This window comes from Zingiber officinale, chromosome 6B (assembly GCF_018446385.1).
Source record: "Zingiber officinale cultivar Zhangliang chromosome 6B, Zo_v1.1, whole genome shotgun sequence".
Taxonomy (NCBI): Eukaryota; Viridiplantae; Streptophyta; class Magnoliopsida; order Zingiberales; family Zingiberaceae; genus Zingiber; species Zingiber officinale.
The window spans coordinates 121,602,615-121,621,551 of NC_055996.1; the positions used below are offsets into that span (position 1 = coordinate 121,602,615).

At 35.3% G+C, this 18,937-nt stretch overlaps 1 protein-coding gene across 1 annotated transcript; it reads left to right on the plus strand.

Moving 5' to 3' along the window:
* Positions 1 to 1,058: 1,058 nt before the first annotated feature.
* LOC121989300 (probable aquaporin NIP5-1) lies at positions 1,059 to 18,517 on the plus strand. The gene is made up of 4 exons (XM_042543253.1): positions 1,059 to 1,739; positions 17,476 to 17,895; positions 17,985 to 18,046; positions 18,137 to 18,517. The coding sequence occupies exons 1-4, from the start codon at positions 1,542 to 1,544 to the stop codon at positions 18,324 to 18,326; spliced, it is 870 nt and encodes a 289-aa protein (XP_042399187.1). The 5' UTR covers positions 1,059 to 1,541; the 3' UTR covers positions 18,327 to 18,517.
* Positions 18,518 to 18,937: the final 420 nt, after the last annotated feature.

The following is an 18,937-nucleotide window of genomic DNA, read 5'->3' on the forward strand; positions in this document are numbered from 1 at the left end:
GTTTATTGTAGAGTATTTTTTATCATGGAATATAAAATTTAGGACGTTGATTATTGAATCATATGTATTTTTAGATTTATTTTATTAGTCGATAAAAAATTTTATGGAATGTAAAATTTAGGACGTTGATTATTGAATCATAAGTATTTTTAGATTTATTTTATTAGTCGATAAAAAATTTTATGGAGCTGAATCCCTCACTTATAAAATTTAATTGGTTCAAAAAAAAAACTAGATATATGAAATATTTTTAAAAATAAAACGCCTACATCTCCCTCAATTATCAATTCTATTAACAAATGACTTTGTTAGAGTATCTATATCAGTTTCTCTATTACTATATCTAAAATTTAGGGTAAATGATCCAATTTATTAAATTTAAATAATCACTTTTTACTACACACTACATCAAATATCTTAAAATTTTTATCATCCTTAATTTTTTATTTTTAGGGTAGATATTTCATTCCCTAAATTTAGAGAATTACTATTTATCAAATCTAAATTTAGGGAATAGATAAGGTAACTAATGTAGAAGATTTTTAGTTAATTTATTTAAAATTTAAAGTAAAATTTTTTGAATAGGATAACTGATTTGGATGTTTTTATTTATTCATTTGGTCTTCTTCCCTGTACCATATTATCAACCACATATAAGGTTAAAATATTGATTCTCCGTTCCTCTTCGAGCAATGTGTAGCGATTAAAATCTTCAAATCATCATAATACACTATAGAGATTTTTCTTTGATAACAACTCTAAAAAAAATTGACCAACTACGACCGTTGGTATGGATCTTCATGAGCTCTATTAAATTTATCTGATCAATAAAGAAATTTATAGTGCCAAACCGATCACATTTAAAATTAATCGGCTTAAAAAATTAAATATCTGAATTAAAAACAAAATGATTGAATAACCAGCTTTAGTAACTTCCAATACTCATTAGTTTATTGAATTATTTAGTCAAGTTACAGTTGATCCTGGTAGTCGCCAATGGGAAGCCATTGACCTTCCATTTCCCCGAGACATCCCCATTATAGCCACCTGCCTACTTCCTCCAAACCCTTCAACATACTCCTCCCTCCCTCCCTCCCTCTCTTTCTGAGTTTAACGGCCAAAGCTTGATCTTCCTTTCCATTATTGATCAGATCTTGGTGCTCTCTTTCCTTTCTTCAATCATCCAACGGAGATGAAAAAAGCCTAAAAGATTTGAGTTCAGCTGGCTCAAGTTCTTCTCCTTGTTCCTTAGATTTACCTTTATAAAATCCTTCAGATTATGTGATCGTTGCTGTCTCTTCCTGCAGCTCGATCTACCAAAAACTACCCTCCACGAAGTTGCAGATCCATTTCTTATTTATGGTGTCTGAGTAAAACTTGTGGACTTTAGTGTCAAATCCCTGGCTACGATTTTACCTTTCTTGTAGTAAAAAAACTTTGCAAAAACTACCAAAACATGTAATTTAGCCCTTCTCAGTCATCTCCTCCTTCCAAAAACAAATATATTTACAGAAAAAAAAAACAAAAAAAGAGAGTTAGGCATGGAGGAGCCGGCGACACCGAACTCATCGGCGACGGCGACGCCCGGGACGCCTGGCGCGCCGCTCTTCAATTCGCTCCGGGTTGACTCACTGCCCCACGACCGGAAGAGGATGCCGAGGTGTGCCAATTGCCTGCCGGCGTCGCGCGGCATGTGCTTCACGGAGTTCCCCAGACCCGACATCTCGCTCACACGCAAGGTACGCGTTTTACTATTTTAAAAATCTCCTCTCATTTTTCATTGCTTTTTTTTTGTTGCATGGATTTATTTCTTAGAACATATTCTTTTTTTCTTGGTTGCTTGGAATTATTTTTCTCCTCATTTTAATTAGACAGATAAAGCCTCCTTTTTGTCTCCTTGCCATATGCAACCAAAGAGGATAATATAGAGAATAATATAAATTGTTTGATTCTACCCTTTCGTCAATGCCCATTAATTGGTTAGTTGTTTTGTAGGGTATTTGAATATGTCACTGTGCTCTCTTTTTCAACACTTCTCCTGTGGCAGTTCCAATGGTTAAACTCACAATTGACCGGGCAAAATATAATTAATCTGAGAAAAATGTGGTTAAATTAATATCAATATTAATTAGAAGCGACATTCTAAATTTATTCCGTTTATTTGGAGGCGTGGAAAGTAAAACAGGAGAAACTTTTCCTTTATGAAAAGTTTTTTTTTTTAATTTATTTTATCAAACATTTAGGTCGAAATAAAAAACCACCATTCGGCAGATGATTTTGACGGAAATATTCATTTATGTAAATTGGGAGGAAGTAGAGGGAGGTAGGGCTGTAAATAAATCAAGTATTCATGAATAAATTTGATGTTCGATTTGATAAGAGTTTGTTTATGTTCGTTCAATATACATAAGATTAATTAAATAAATAAACTTGAACAGCTTATTAAACTAAACAAATAAGTTTGAACACATATGTATTTATCTCGTTAACGTTCGTGAACAACGTTCGTGATTAATATTCGTGAATAATGTTTACGAACCATATTCATTAATAAAATTCTTTTCAATATGCTAAATAAATAATAAAATAAATAAATAAATTTAAATTATCAAGTTCAATAATCAATCAAACAACTAAAATTTTCAAGCAATTAAACAATCTTGAATTGAGAGCTTGATAGCATCTAAACAAATCAAGCTTGAACCAAGCTCAAACCAAGCTCAAGCTAAGCTTCAAATAAGCTCAAGCTCATAAAAAATAAACCAAGTCAAGTTTGAACAATCATTTCAAATGCTTAGTTCATTTTAAGCTCGGCTTGGTTCGACTTGATTACCTTATCAAACAAGTTTAAACACTCCAAAACTCAGCTCGATTCGATTCATTTATAATCCTAAAGGGAGGGAAAGAATTTTTTTTAAAAATATATAAATCTGCTTCTGTCATAATAAAATTATCACACTATATAATATTTTTGCCTTACGTTTTATCATCTAGTTGTTTTGTCCTGTCCTTTTTCTGTCGATCACTTTTTCTCCACTTCTCTTCCTCCAATCTGAAAGATTAAGTCTATGTCAAATGTACTAATACATGAATTCTTAACATACAACAATTGATATTAAGATTAAATCCTAATTAATGCATGATAAACTTTCTGTGAGAAGTTCGAAGAAGAAAAGAGACGAAGAAGAAGAGGTGGCGTTGTAAAGAATCTGAAATATTATTCAGATTATGTTTTGTTATACATTCTAACATATATATATATACCACATGTATATAACAATACACGTGGTAACTTAAATAAAAAAAAACAAAAGAATAAAGACTAATATAAGACTTATTCTATATTCTATTAATATAAGACTTATTCTATGTTTTATCAATAAAAGACTTATTCTATATTTTATCATCCCCCTCAAACTTAAGAGTCTATGAAGAACATTAAGTTTGGAACGTAAGGAGAGAAATTTGAAAGTCGGCAGACTTTTGGTCAACGTATCCGCAAGCTGATCAGACGAGCGAGTGTATTGAACAAGTAGAGTTTGAGCTGCAACATGTTCCCTAACAAAATGGTAATCAATTTCAACGTGCTTGGTTCTGGCATGCAAGACCGGATTTGCAGAGAGGGAGATAGTGCTCATATTATCACAAAGAATACACGGTATAGAATCCAAAGGAATAAGAAGCTCACGAAGCAAAGATTCCAACCAGGCAATTTCAGCAGCTCCATTAGCAACATCATGATATTCTAATTCAGTACTATAACGTGACACAACCTTTTGCTTCGAAGAAGCCATGAAATAAGATTACCTCCAAAAAATATGCAATAGCCACTTGTACTACGATGATCATCCGGACAAGAAGCCCAGTCAGCATCAGTATAACACACCAAAGATGGAGAGGAAATTGGGAAAATAGATAAACCATGGTACAAGGTTCCACGTAAATACCTCAAGATACGCTTAACAGCTTGCCAATGAGAGACAGTAGGGGAATGTATGAACTGACATACTTTATTTACAACAAAAGATAGATCAGGATGTGTGAGTGTGCAATACTGAAGAGCACCAACAACGCTGCGATAGTCTGAGCCATCTTCTAAGGGAACACCATCATATAGAGGCAAGGAAGCAGTGGAAGACATAGGAGTATCAGATGGTTTGGAGTCAAACATGCCAGTTTTCTTCAAAAGACCCGTAATATATTTTGTTTGACTAAGATGCAAACCCATATCAGAGTGATGTACTTCAATACCCAAAAAATAATGCAATTGTCCAAGATCCTTCACAGTAAACTGTTTATTAAAAAAATCAATCAAGGAAGTAATAAGATCTTGTGTGCTACCAGTAATAATGATATCATCGACATAGACAAGCACAATAAGAATACCACGGCTTGAAGAGAAGAAAAATAATGAGGTATCAGCCTTAGAACCAGAAAAATCCCAATTCAGAAGTGCCTGACTAAGTTTTGTAAACCATGCACGAGGCGATTGTTTTAACCCATACAATGATTTATGTAGTTTACACACCATATCGGGGCAAGAAGAATCAATGAACCCAGGAGGTTGCTCCATATAAACTGTCTCAATAAGATCACCATGAAGAAAAGCATTATGAATATCAAGTTGGTGAATGGGCCAATTGCGAGATACAGCAATGGTAAGAACCACCCGAATTGTTTGAGGTTTGACAACAGGATCTAAAAGTTTCAGTATAGTCAATAGATGCAGTTTGATGATATCCTTTGGCAACCAAATGGGACTTGTATTGATCAATAGAACCATTCGGTTTTAACTTCAAACGATAAACCCATTTACAACCAATAACTTTCATATTCTCTGATCTTGAAACAAGAGACCATGTTTTTTGAAGCATCAACGCATTAAACTAAGTTAGCATGGCTTGTTGCCACTCAGGAACACTAGCAGCCTGCTTGTATGTATTTGGCTCAAATTGATTTCTAGAAAGAACAGTCAGCAATACACGTGGTTTAAATATGCCAGACTTACTTCGAGTTACCATGTGATGAGCATTTGTAGTTGGTGTTATGATATTTGTATTAACACGTGGCAAGTCAACGTCCAAAGGGTTGGATGGATGAGAAGAAAAGGAAGTGTAAGGAGTAGACTGAAGAGGAGGTGGAGGTGGGGCAGGAAGATTAGAAGAAGACTAGGTAGAAGAAGGATGGGTAGAAGATGTTGTAAGAAATGGTGAAGCATGAGAAGGTGGCGGTGGAGATGGGGCTGAAGGACAAGAAGAAGACTGGGTAGACGATGTTGTAGGAAGTAGACAAGCATGAGAGGGTGGTGATAGGGAGATAGATGATTGAAAAGAATTAAAGAGAGGAAGAGATGTAACGATTTGTGAAGAGCCTGAAGAATTAAGAGAAGAAGAGGATGATGGGGAACTAAAAGGGAAAAATGCCTCATTAAAAATAACATGATGAGATATATATAGTTTGGAATTGGAAGGATCAAAACAAAGATAGCCTTTATGTTTAGAGCTGTAACCAAAAAATACACATTGACGTGACCTGAATTCTAATTTATTGGAATTGAAGGGACGTAAAAATGGAAAACAAGCACAACCAAAAGTTCAAAAAAAGTTATAACCTAGTGCCTTATCATAAAGAACACTATAAGGAGACTTGAGTTGTAAGATTTTTGTAGGCAACCTATTAATAAGAAAGACGGCTATAGAAAATGCATAGGGCCAAAATTTAAGAGGCATATTAGAGAGAGCCAAAAGAGAGAGACCCATTTCGACAACATGGCGATTTTTACGCTCAACTCTTCCATTTTGTTCTGGAGTATAAGCACATGATAACTGATGATGAATACCTTTAGAAGCAAAAAATTTTGTGAGAGATCGAAATTCACCACCCCAATCAGAACAAACATTTTTGATAGAAATGTTAAATTGATTATGCACCATATTGTAAAATGTAACAAAAGTGGTATATGTTTCATCTTCAGAATGCAACAAATACAACCAAGAGAATCTGGATGAATCATCGATAATCAACATGAAATATTTATGACCGGTAACAGAAGAAATAGGTGAAAGACCCCATAGGTCAGTATGAACAAGATCAAATTTATTGAGTGCACGAGAGTTTGATAAAGCAAAAGATAGTTTATGTCTCTTAGCCAATTGACAGGAATTACAAAAATCAAGAGAAATAGACTTGTTCATAGAGACATTACAAGACCTTAAAACTTTATTAACAACTTCAAAAGACGGATGACCAAGACGCTTGTGACAGAGATTCGGATCACAGGAAACAGCAACATGAACTTGAAAAAGACTTGAAGGCAATGTAGAAGATGAAGCAGAAGACGATGTGGGAGGGCAGACTCTGTAAAGACCACGATCAAGGATTCCCCGAAGAAGAACTTTGTGTGTGACCTGATCCTTAACCAAGAAAAATGTGGAATGAAACTCAACATAAGCTTTATTATCAAGACACAAGCGAGAAACACTAATGAGATTTTTAGACATGGCAGGAGTATGGAAAATATTAGACAACTTGATAGAATTGGAATAGGCAGGTAAAGTTGAATTGCCAATATGTGAAATAACAATGTTCTTGCCATCACCAACTGTCACACACTCAACGCTAGTAAAAGGAGTGGCAGAATCCAGCATATTTATATCTGGGGTAAAGTGATGTGTTGCTCTTGAATCCATGTACCAATTTGGATCACCCACTGTATCAGCCGTTGCAATGAAACAGACACAACTAAGCTAGTGGTAGATGAAGACATATCAGTGGTAACAAAATTATTGAAAGCCTTTGGTTGAGAAGATGCTGGATGATAATTAAGATTTGTCCTATGATAGCAAATATTTGTAGTGTGCCAGAGTTTGAGACAAATTTGACAACGTGGTTTTGAGGGATGAGTGGTCTGATTCTGTTGAGGTTTCCATTGGTTGTAAAATTGTGTAGTTGAAGGCTTGTCGAGAAGACCATTTGGAGAGGTGTAAAGTGTAGGGAATTTGAACTGAGGAGTATTTGGAAAGCTTGATGGTGTGGAGACTCGAAGCTGTATAGGATGAGGGTGGTTTTTTGTCATAGACAAACGAGCTATATTGGTTTGAAGAGAGCTCAATTGATCTGCAGAATCTTGTCGTTCTAACCTGTATTCGTAGCTCAGCAATAAGCTATGCACTTCTTCAATGGAGGGTCGGTCGGCTTGATTTTATATAGAAGTTACAAAAGCATTGTAATCCCTCCCAAGACCAGCCAATAGATATAACAAATGATCATTGTACGAAACAAGTTCTCCAATAGAAGTAAGCTTATTGGAAATACCTTTTAATTTCTGAATATATTCCATTGCCGAGAGACTGTCTTTCTTTAGATTTTGCAACATACTTCTTAATTCTGCCACACGAGCAAATGATGAGGTAAAATAAATCTGATCGAGAGCTAAACAAATATCGCGTGCTGTTGAATACCCAACAATATGAGTTAAGAGTCCTTCAGTCAACGATGAGTAAATCCAACTCATTATCAGACGATTGTAGCGTTGCCAACTGGTATGCTCAGCATTTACAACTTGATTGCTGGGATCAAGAAATTTGGGAGGGCAAGGACGAGTCCCATCTATAAACTCCTCTAATCCATTAGCAATTACAATATTTAAGAACTGATTTTTCCAAATCAAATAGTTGTTTTCGTCTAACTTCATAGAAAGAGATTGATTCATCGATGGAAGAGTTGGAAGAGGGTTGAGAGTAGAATGAACGATAGGAATCTGCTGAGAAGAAACTGCAATTTGATGAATCATACTTGGATTTGTTTGTGTGGTTGATGATGTTGGAGAAACTACCGTGTTTGCCGGCGGCGGCGATAGCTCTGATACCATGATGAACTTTTTGTGAGAAATTCGAAGAAGAAAAGAGACGAAGAAGAAGAGGCGGCGTTGTAAAGAATCTGGAATATTATTTAGATTAGGTTTTGTTGTACATTCTAACATATATATATACCACATGTATATAACAATACACGTGACAACTTAAATAAATAAAACAAAAGAATAAAAACTAATATAAGACTTATTCTATATTTTATCAATATAAGACTTATTCTATGTTTTATCAATATAAGACTTATTCTATACTTTATCAATGCATGGTGCATGGAGGGGATTTAAAATGGCCCCGGTGATATGGTGCAGCGGCAACGACATTCTAATGGTTGTCAAGTATCCATATTTGATTCCCTAGTTATGATATATTCTAGGATATTTTCTTCTAATAGGATGATAAATTTAGGACAGACTAATCATATTCAAGATTAATTTATTCAAAAAACTAGAAATTTGAATTATCAAAAATAATGCCCATTCTTGTAAAAGACTCCGCTGCGCTTATTGAAACTCTTCCGGCGACCAGTAAAGAAGCAATGACCTTGACTCTCAATTCAAGTTAACCCTTTGATTGCTATTGCATACGATTTCAATTCAGTCATAGAGATACAGATCGATGATGATTAGATCCTCTAAGTAGATACATTTGTAGTGCTTTCACAATCACACAACTACTGCAAATGCACTCTATCTGTCAAGATCCTCAACATCTTCTACCAGATGAGCAACAATGTGGTCCGATGTTCCTCAGTCCAATAGTCACAGCCACCGAACTATCGAGCAACGTCCAACTACAGCCACAGTCGCCACCGCTCCAATGTTGTCCTGTGTTCCTCGATCAACATAGCTCCACGGGTAAGAAAAATTTTGACGGAAAAATATATAAAATATATTTTTAAAAAACAAAATAAAGATACTTAATGATACGAGATGTTACCAACGAATCCAAATATAACGTGGTAGTCAAAGTGAATGTGAGATGACAATTAAAAGATCACTCTCAACATAGATTAGGTAGTATATTAATTGCTACATATAGTCAGTATTTACATTCTCAAACTAAAAAGTACACCGTGTTCACTGTTAAATGAATTAAATTACATTCCCTTAACTAAATTAAGAAATTCATAGTGCAGCAGAATTCTAGTCCTGTCTGTAATTAGAGCCAGTTCACTATCCCCAGAACTCGACTTGCTCTCTAACCTCTATCTTATTCTTTGTATCACTTTCATATCTAACTAAATGGTTTGTAAGGGGTGAGTGATTTGGGAATCACTCAGCAAGTGGGGGATAAAATACAAATGCTGAAATTCTTACGAAGCAGTAGTAAAAATAACAAAAAAAAAATCTAGACAGATTTTCATGTGGGCTCTTAAATTAAATCGTGTTCCTCATGAATTAACCGATATCAGTCTTTTAGAATTATCCCTCCTAGAGGAGAGGTCGGAGATCAGAAATATTGCAGAAGTCAGAAGTCAGACATGTTTAGAATACGTATTCCTATCATTTAGTTCATAATCAATCTAAAGCCTAAAATTATGGAAATAATAGTAATCAGTAATAAAAAATGTTTAGAAGTGAAATAAATTAATTTTCAGATAATACAAACTATTGCTTTCGAAAAATCCAGAATTTGTGTAATAAGTCTATTTACTAGTTCCTTAGAAGTTACTACGACAAACCTTTTCTTCCTTGCCCAAAACGAATTTGCTAGGGTTCTGTCTTCTCTTATGGTCAAACATTCGCTCCGATAGGTGTGAGGTTATTTTTAGTGGTGAGGATGAAGATTTGATCTCCCACTAACCCGACTACTTCCATCTTCCATTATCCCACTAATTCCATCCCTTCTACTACTTCCATTATCCAAGTGTTTCGAGTCTCACTAACTCCATCCTTTCCACTCCTTCAATTATCCGACAGGTCTTCACACTGGTCAGACTAAAGGGGCTTAGTGCTCCCCACTTGTATTAAGACACCTAGTATATATTCGACCAGCCATCACCCGTTTGGGTGCAAGAGAGTCCCGACCGACCAAAAGACTGGCTGGGAGTAATATTCAGATAGAATCCAGGGACCTAGCCTTCCGCTCTAAGTACCTAGTATACAGTGGGTCGATCTTATAGTCGGTTAAACATATGAGCCTTCATTGTTCATTCCCCCATCCTCCTGTATATGGGTGACAGAATATACAACTGACTAAAGTTCTAAGGCTCAGTATCCGTATCTTCGTCGAGCAACACATACAAGGCAAGTCTTAGAAGAAACCCGACCGGATTTCTGGAGCTCAGATATCACTTTAGGGACAAGCCTCCCAGTACAAGGATGATCAATGGAAAGTACTGGTCGAGCCTCTTGGGGCTCAATTCCCTATTTTTTAGAAACAAGTATCCCTACATATGGTTGGTCAGTCATACAGCTGTTCGAACCTAGGGGACTTGATTCTCTATTACTTCATAATCAAATCTCCAGCATTGCACAACATATATCTGAACAGTCTTTAATTAGATCTCTAGGATTACACAACATATATTCGAGCAGTCTTGAGGGTCGAACGTCCCACCCTACTTAGTACTGTACTTTTATATATACACTCGGTCGGCTAAGTATCCGATCGGGATATCCTCTATGACCACATTGTTAGAGAATCACAACAGTCTGCCAGAGAATAACAACTGTTTGTCAGAGAACATTCTTTTATTGTTACATGAGCATTCAATGGAACTTTCCTCGAAAGCGACACTACACTTTCTATCAGTTGACACATTGTGACAGCATATTCCTTCAACCACCACATTAATGACGTAAGTTACAAAAAAAGGTACACACGGGTAACAGAAGGTTCCTCAGACGGTAGCTATATGCCTCCCAGGCTATACATATTCCCTTACTTGAAAACTTCTGATGCTCGACATTCTCTGCCACCTTATAATTGCGGAGGTTATTAGAGATGGTATATAAAGTGAGTCTTCTCCGTTGGCAAGGTACGCCTTTTACAGTAGTTTTATTTATGCATATGCATTCTACTATTCTTCTCTCCGTTTTGCCCGCCCTAATATTGTATTGACTTGGGCGTCAGAGGGTCTTCATCAGGGACCTTTTCCCTAATTTTTGAGCACTGACATTTTGTTTGCTCGTTTAAGTATGTGCAGGAAGGATTTTCATTCCCGTTCGCAGCCTTTTCTCTAGTTAAAAGTCTTCTTTAACATCTGAGTCACATATCTAACATATCATCTTCCTAGCTTTCAGATAGGATCACTTGATATTGAAGAACACAGTTATAATAAATTTTGATATATTTTGAGTTCAATAAAGAATGCTGGATTCTTATCCCTGTTTAAAAAAACAAAGGTAGATGCTTTCATTTGTTAATTTTTAAGCCTTGTTTATTTACGATTGAATCTTCAAAGCACGTACGTGTTTTGATACAAAAGTGAATCTAAAATGTAGATATAGAGTGGAAATTCTTCAATTGAAGTGAGGTCACATAAGAACCAAACAATTCATCGAATGTGTTTTAAAGAATAAAAAATTAGAGTTTTAGGATACGTAGGAATGAAAAAAATTAGGAATAAGGAATTTTAGATAATAAATAATTTATTTTTTGAAAATAAATAATTTAATAAATTGATCTCACTCACCTCCCTTAATTAAGATAAATATGCATATCAGATGAAGAATTCCTTTCATTTTCCATAGAAATTCTTTTCTACCTTGAATTTAATTTCTTTCCTTCTTTAATCCACATCTACCCGTCAATAAAGCATTAGAGTGGCAAAAGGCTAAGCGCTCACCTCTAATACTCTTGTAAATCTGTTCTAGAATTAACATAGACGAGATAAATCATGTAACTAAGGAGACGGATGGAGAATGAGTTATACAGGTCAATAGAGTATTAGAGTTATATACTTGGATGGTTATGGGCAAACAATTTGATGAGTGAGGTATAAATATTTTTGTCACATTGCTTAATTACTTGGATTGCTAGTTAAATAAGAGATTGAATAGTCTGCGTGAAAAATAAAGGATTGTGCATATATCTAATGGTGTAACAACTATTTAAGTTGTGTCTACCTTACAGAGAGGAGAGGACAAAACCTAATGCACTTCCTCTTAGAATCCGTTGCTCTCCCCCATATGTTTACCTAGCTAAAAACTCAACCTGTGCATTCTATTTGTGATCTAATGGGTGGGATTTGAGCCCAATCGACATTCATGGGCAATTGCAAGCTCTATGACTGAATCAAAAGTAAATGCCTAGCTATTTTTTTTTCCCTTTGTTGTTGCAAGCTAATTGAGTAAAATTGCTCAGTGCATGGGCCCATCCGATCGGCATTTCAAATAGTTAATCAGGAATTTAAGGATTGAATTAGCTGCGATGTACTGTAAATTTTTTTTTTAATGGAATAACTATAGGAATGTTGGCTGTTTGGATGAATTTCGGCTAGTGTTTCTCAATTTATTTTGATAGTAAGTGGGAAACTTTTGAAGGGTCAGACTGTGTTGGTGTAATTTGTACTAATGATCTAACTCAAGTTTTGATGAATAACAAATAAATTAAAGTTAAAATGTTTATAGTCTAATTACTTTACCAAGTATACAGGAGTTGACAGGTCTGAAGGACTTGATACTAGGCTGAAATCCAGCTAGGTCCGTGGGACCTGATAGTTAGTGTGAAGTTCAGGTCCACAGAATCTAATATTTGGTGGAAAGTCCAGTTGGGTCCGCGAGACCTGACAACCGGCCGAACTCCAGTTGAGTTCGCAGGACTTGACAATTGGCAAAAAGACTTGGTGGGTCAAAGACAAGTTAAGCGACTACAGTTGGTAAGTGGAGGTAAACAACTGGAAGAGAGATCCGGTGAGGATGTGTTCTCGGTTGAGGGAACTGTAGGCGTCGGTCCAACTTAGATTCATTTGGAAAATTTAAGTTGAGACCTTGATTAGATCCTGGTATCGGGGAAACAAGATCTAATTACTACTATCTTATTGTGTTGTACTAATTTTATTTTCCAAGATAAACATATTTTTATTTGCTTGGACAAACTTTTTTTTTAGGAAAGATACTGTTGAAAAAAGGGGTATCCGAGAGACCGGAAGGGATTCGAGCGCCGGAGCTGTCCAAGTGCTTGGACTAACCTCGCCCAGGCGGCCTGGCCAGGCACTCAGACAGTCTGGACTCCCGGGGTTGGTCTAGGTGCCTAGTCACCCGAATCAGCCTCGCCTGGGTGGCCTGGCCAGGCACCCGGGCGGTCTAGGCACCAGAGGTTGGTCTAGCCGCCTGGACCACAAATTTCATCCAGAAGTTGAGTTGAAGCGCGATGACTGGCTGAATCCACGTCAACAATCTAGGCGCTCGAAGGAGGTCCGGGTGCCCGGAAGTGGAGAAACTTGACCGATCATGTTTCGACGAAAGATCACCACGTCAGTAACGGTCTACGCGCTCGGAGGGATTCCAGGCCCCCGGAATAGACCTATATAAAGACTTTCGACCAACAACTTCAATATAACATCTCCTACAAGTTTCATTCTTGCGTGCTGCTTCGAAAAGGCTCCGACGATACTGAAAGACTACTCCGAAGTTCGAAAAAAAGAAAGATTTTAAATTTTCTTTATGTTTGTCGATAACAATTAATTTTAATTTTTGTACTCAATCTTTATAACTCATTATTCGAACTGATAGAGAGTACGGACCTTGGAATAGGAGTCATTGAAGGCTCCGAACCAAATAAAAAATTACTTGTGTTAGCGCGTGCTTGTCTTCTTCCTTCTAGTTTAGTTTTTGTTCTTTCTTTTCCGCTGCGTAACTTGTTTTAAATCACTATTTTTGATAAATACTATTCACTCCTCTCTAGTATCTTAACTATTTAACAGATTAGTTATCTTTAAGATTAATCGATTTAAACTGAATATCTGAATTATGGAAAAAATAGCATAGACAGTTGACTTATAAATAAAAAACACCCTAAGATGCATTTTACTTTAGACATTTTAAATTCATGCAATAATTTGAGCAAAACTAGTGTAAGGATTTCAACTAGTCTAATTTCACAAATCAACAATCCTATCTCTCTTGAAACCCAATAGAGTCATTGTGTCTTTCTTTTTCAATTTAAAATAGTTTAGGGCCATATAGTAATTTTATTCAAAATGTTACATATATCGACCTAAACTGGTCCAATTTCTAAAACTAACCCACCTATGTGTCGCCCTCCTATGTGTCCCCTTGACCATATGGAGGTGTAAAATTCACTTTTCAATTAGACAAGTAGGTCCATATAGTAATTTTTAAATAGTTAAAGTTTACATAAATCTAAATTATAGAGTTAAATTTTGTCTCAATACAGAGTAACAAAAGTATAACTTTTCTTCTTGCACATTTATTAAAGTTACAGAGTTATAATTTTTCTCTATACATATATAATAGAGTAACAAAGTTATAATTTACTGCATTCACATATATCAAAGTTATAAAATTGCAAATTTTCTTCCTACATCACTACTATTCTGCATTTAACTTGGGGAAGAAACTACATTTGAAGATGCTTAATTATCTCTAGGAAATATTGGTAGTCATAATATTAGTGCAACAAAGTGTGCATAGTATGTAGGCGGAGCTGCAATGTGAAAGCAAAATAAATTAATGGTAGTCCTTGTATTAATGCAATATTTAGCCGTGTGAGACTTAGATATTTTGAAAGAAGAAATCTAGCTTCACAATCCTATCATTCAAACATAAAATCATTCCATTGTAGTTTCTTTCAATAACCATGTGATGCAATCCTTCTAGAGTCCTTAATTATGGGAACATAGTGTCTGTAAAGAATTTAAAGTCTCCTAACACTATAGAAACAAAGCTATTTTGTTAAAAAAAATTTAAGATGTATGAATAACAACAAAGATTTAAAACTTGGGCAGTTTGAGTACATATAAAGATTTTATTCAAAATTATTATGTGAATTTAAATTGGTCAAAATTTGCAAACAAATGCTCCTATATTTTTCCTGGAGTTTTGGAGTCGTTATATATTTCTTTTATATATTAGTTTAGGCCTATATAGTAATTTTATTCAAAATTATTATACGACACTAAACGGCTCTAAGTTCATAAATAAATACTCTTATATGTACCCTAAATGTTACGAAGTTATTATATGCCTTCCTTTGTTCAATTTTTAACATTTTAGATTTTTATAACAGTACGAGACAAAACTATTATATGGATCTGCATTGCTTTAAATTTACAAATAAGCATTTTGTTGAGTTTCCTTTTTTAATTGTGAGAATTTTAGATCCATGTAGCAATTTTAAATAAAATTATTATATGGACTCAAACTGTAAACATTGTTATGCATTCTTTTGGATCCTATAAAGTCGTTATATGTCTTTTTTATTTTATTTTATTTTTTATTTTATGTAGTTTAAGATCATATAGTAATTTCATTTAAAAGCGCGTAGCCACATGGACGGGAGGGGGTGCGACCACCCCCTCTCATATTTTATTAAAATATTAATATTATATATTTGAAAGTCTTCATCATCACTTTGATGGATTGATTCATCACTGTTAGTTGTCAAAAACTGAAATTGATCACATATTTAAAAAGGTCACGATCTAAGGTATCCATTATAACACTTTTATTAGAAAATATCACGACTTAAAATATTAAGTATTGAATTTTAAAAATAAAATATATAATAATAAATGGATGAATTAAATCGTAGGACAAGAAGTGAGAGCACGAAATTAAAATTGAATCAGGTTCGAACTAACTCCAATAGGTAGATGCGGAGATAAGGATTATGTTGGGTCAAAAAAGAATTGATATGGAGTTGATTTAGTTAAGTTATAGCTGAACCAAGTTAAGGTTTAAACGAGGTCGATCGATTTAAAACAAATTAGGATATTTTTTGAATAAACTTTCTATTTCACTTTTTTCACCTTTTTCTTTATAAGCATGTTGCAACCCTGACATGCTGTACCTTATGTCACCCCTCCTTCCATCAATCTCTTTTTATTTTTCTCTTCATTTTCTTTCCCATTTGCTTCTTCTCTAATAGTAGTAAACTTTGCATTTTTCCCTCTCCTCATCTCGAGCACAAGAGTTCTCTTTTATTCTCCTTCTCTTCTTCGATAAGCAAGACATGAAGCATCAGCTGTGTCCTCTTTCAGCAACAAGAGTAGCCCTCAGCTTTCATATCTTCTTCCTCTTCTCATGTTTTTTAAGATTTTATTGGCACAACAAGAATAGTCATATTTTATTTTATCTTGCTCTCTTTGTGTCGTTGCCAAACTCACTGAAACTAGTCTAAGGTTGTTAATAAATAAGGTACAATTCTCCTCTTTTGCTTCTTCCTCTCTATCTTCTCTTCTCTATTTTTCTCAAAGGCAATGATATTCCAAGAGGAGTAAATTATTCCTTTCGTCTTTTAATGTTTCATTAATTGAAGAAGAGTTGTAAAGTATAAACTTTATTTTATTAGGTTAATAATTAGGATGCTTATTTAGATTGCAATGAATATCTCATTTGTAGGAGTGTTAAATATTATATAAAAAAAGTGAGATAACAAATGATTTTTCAATTTTGAGTCATAAATAAGATTTGGGGATCGACATATTATTATTTCAACTAGAATCAAGGGTTATGGTCAAAGTTTTCAAATTTAAATTTATTTAAGCTCCTTAAATTTGAAATTTAAGCTTTTGAATGATGAAAATATATCACATGATATTTGAAATTTTTGAAAATCATTCCTCCTAGTAAAAAATTCTGACTACGTCACTCTTTAAAACTATTGTATGGACTTGAAATTGTCTGATTTTACAAATAAACATTCTTTTTATATTTCTTGAACTCTCTCACTATATATTTGTATTTTCAATTTAGCACTATATTTAACATGCTACATAGTCTTTTAAAAGTTTAAAAACACATGAATAGAGTCTAAATATAATTATTTGTTTACAAGTTTTATAAGAAAAATATTTTTAAACGAATAAATAATTTTAAAAAAAACATACACACAGCATTGTTAAGCTACCTACCATGCGTAGTATATATATATATATATATATATATATATAACACTGAATCTAATGTTATCAAGAGAAGAACAATATTTCAATTGATGAATGTGGAATTAAAAAAAAAAGATAAATCAGATAACATTGAATCTGTGATGATTGATTTAATTTTATAGAAGTTTTTCAAAAACCGTTAGAATAATTTTTTTTTTAAATATATTATAACTAAAATTAAACCGTATATAGCTGAGTACACGTTGGATTTAACATTCTGTTGCTGCACCGTAATCTCAGGTCAAGAAGGTGGAACTTAAAGGTTAATATTAGAGTGTTATTTGACAGATTTAGTGGGATATAGCTGTACTTGTCCCATACCATCACAAGAGTGAGTGATGTATGCAGACAAAGAATGTGATTGATGACGGAAAGCTTTCAACAACACATCAACGTCTGTCCCCAACCACGCTTCACGTCCTCACAGTTTCCAATTCCATGTCTCAATCTTTCAACCATCATGCACGGACGAGACGATCACTTTTGTTATGAATAAGATTAATAATTAATTTAATTGTCATAAATCAGCTGGGAGCAGAATTCGTGGGCACCTTCATCCTCATCTTCGGCGCCACGGCGGCGCCTATCGTGAACCAGAAGTACAACGGCGCCGAGACGCTGATCGGGAACGCCGCCTGCGCCGGCCTCGCGGTGATGGTCGTGATCCTGTCGACGGGCCACATCTCCGGCGCCCACCTCAACCCGTCCCTCACCATCGCCTTCGCTCTGCTCCGCCACTTCCCTTGGGTCCACGTCCCTGCATACATCCTTGCCCAGGTCTCCGCTTCCATCTCCGCCTCCTTCGCCCTCAAGGCCATCTTCCACCCCTTCCTCTCCGGCGGCGTCACCGTCCCCTCGGTCCCCACCGCCCAGGCCTTCTCCATCGAGTTCGTCATCACCTTCAACCTCCTCTTCGTCTTCACCGCCGTCGCCACCGACACTCGCGCAGTAATTAATTATATAGATAATCTTCAATTAATTGAGTACACAATGTGACTGATACAGCATCTGCCTTCGTTTTATATATATGTATTTAGGTCGGAGAACTGGCCGGAATTGCCGTCGGAGCCACCGTTATTCTCAACATTCTCATAGCAGGGTCAGTCGACGAATACTTGTCCTAATTCGTCAGTTGGGGTTACAAGTTATACGTTAATTAATTTTATGTTTAAATATGTATCAATTGTAGGCCGTTAAGCGGGGGATCAATGAATCCTGTTCGAACTCTGGGACCGGCAGTGGCAGCAGGAAATTACAAGCAGATATGGATATATCTGGTGGCGCCGACGGCCGGCGCGATCGCCGGAGCTACGGCTTACACATTAGTGAAGCTGAAGGGAGAGGACGAGCAGATTCCACAGAGGAGCTTTCGCCGCTAGACGTTGACAAAACTTGTGCTAGCATGGCCTTTAATAACCAAAAACTCATGTCATGATTCGATAAAGTATTTATGTTATGTATATCGTACTTTATAATTATTTGATAAAAATATGTGAATAGTATAAATATATAGATACGATGGATTAGTCATTATATAAAGGAGGTATTTTAGATCATTTGACCGGGTCCAGTGTCAGAGGGTATTCATTTAAGTAGATTTTTTGGAGTATCATTTTGAATTGGAGGCTAATCCTCCGCAAGAGATTAGTAAACTAAGAGTTTACATTAATTTAATGTTAGTAAGTAACTTGTGTAACATATATATCATATGACTAGGGAGCCCTCGGGTATCCCTTTAATCGGATTTTTTATGTTACCTCTTCAACTTAGTGACATTGAATGAGAATGATGTAAATACTCTGGTGTAGCTTTTAATCCTCGTTAGTAAGTAATTGAGATAATTTTAGCGATTGTATGACCAGGGACCCTTAGTTACATAGGGTATCCTTTTAATAAAACTTTCTAGAGTCAGTTTTTTACTAAGGGGGCGTTTGGTTCTCTCCTAGGAATTGGAATGGGAATGAGTATGAGCTTGAGTATCATTCTTAAA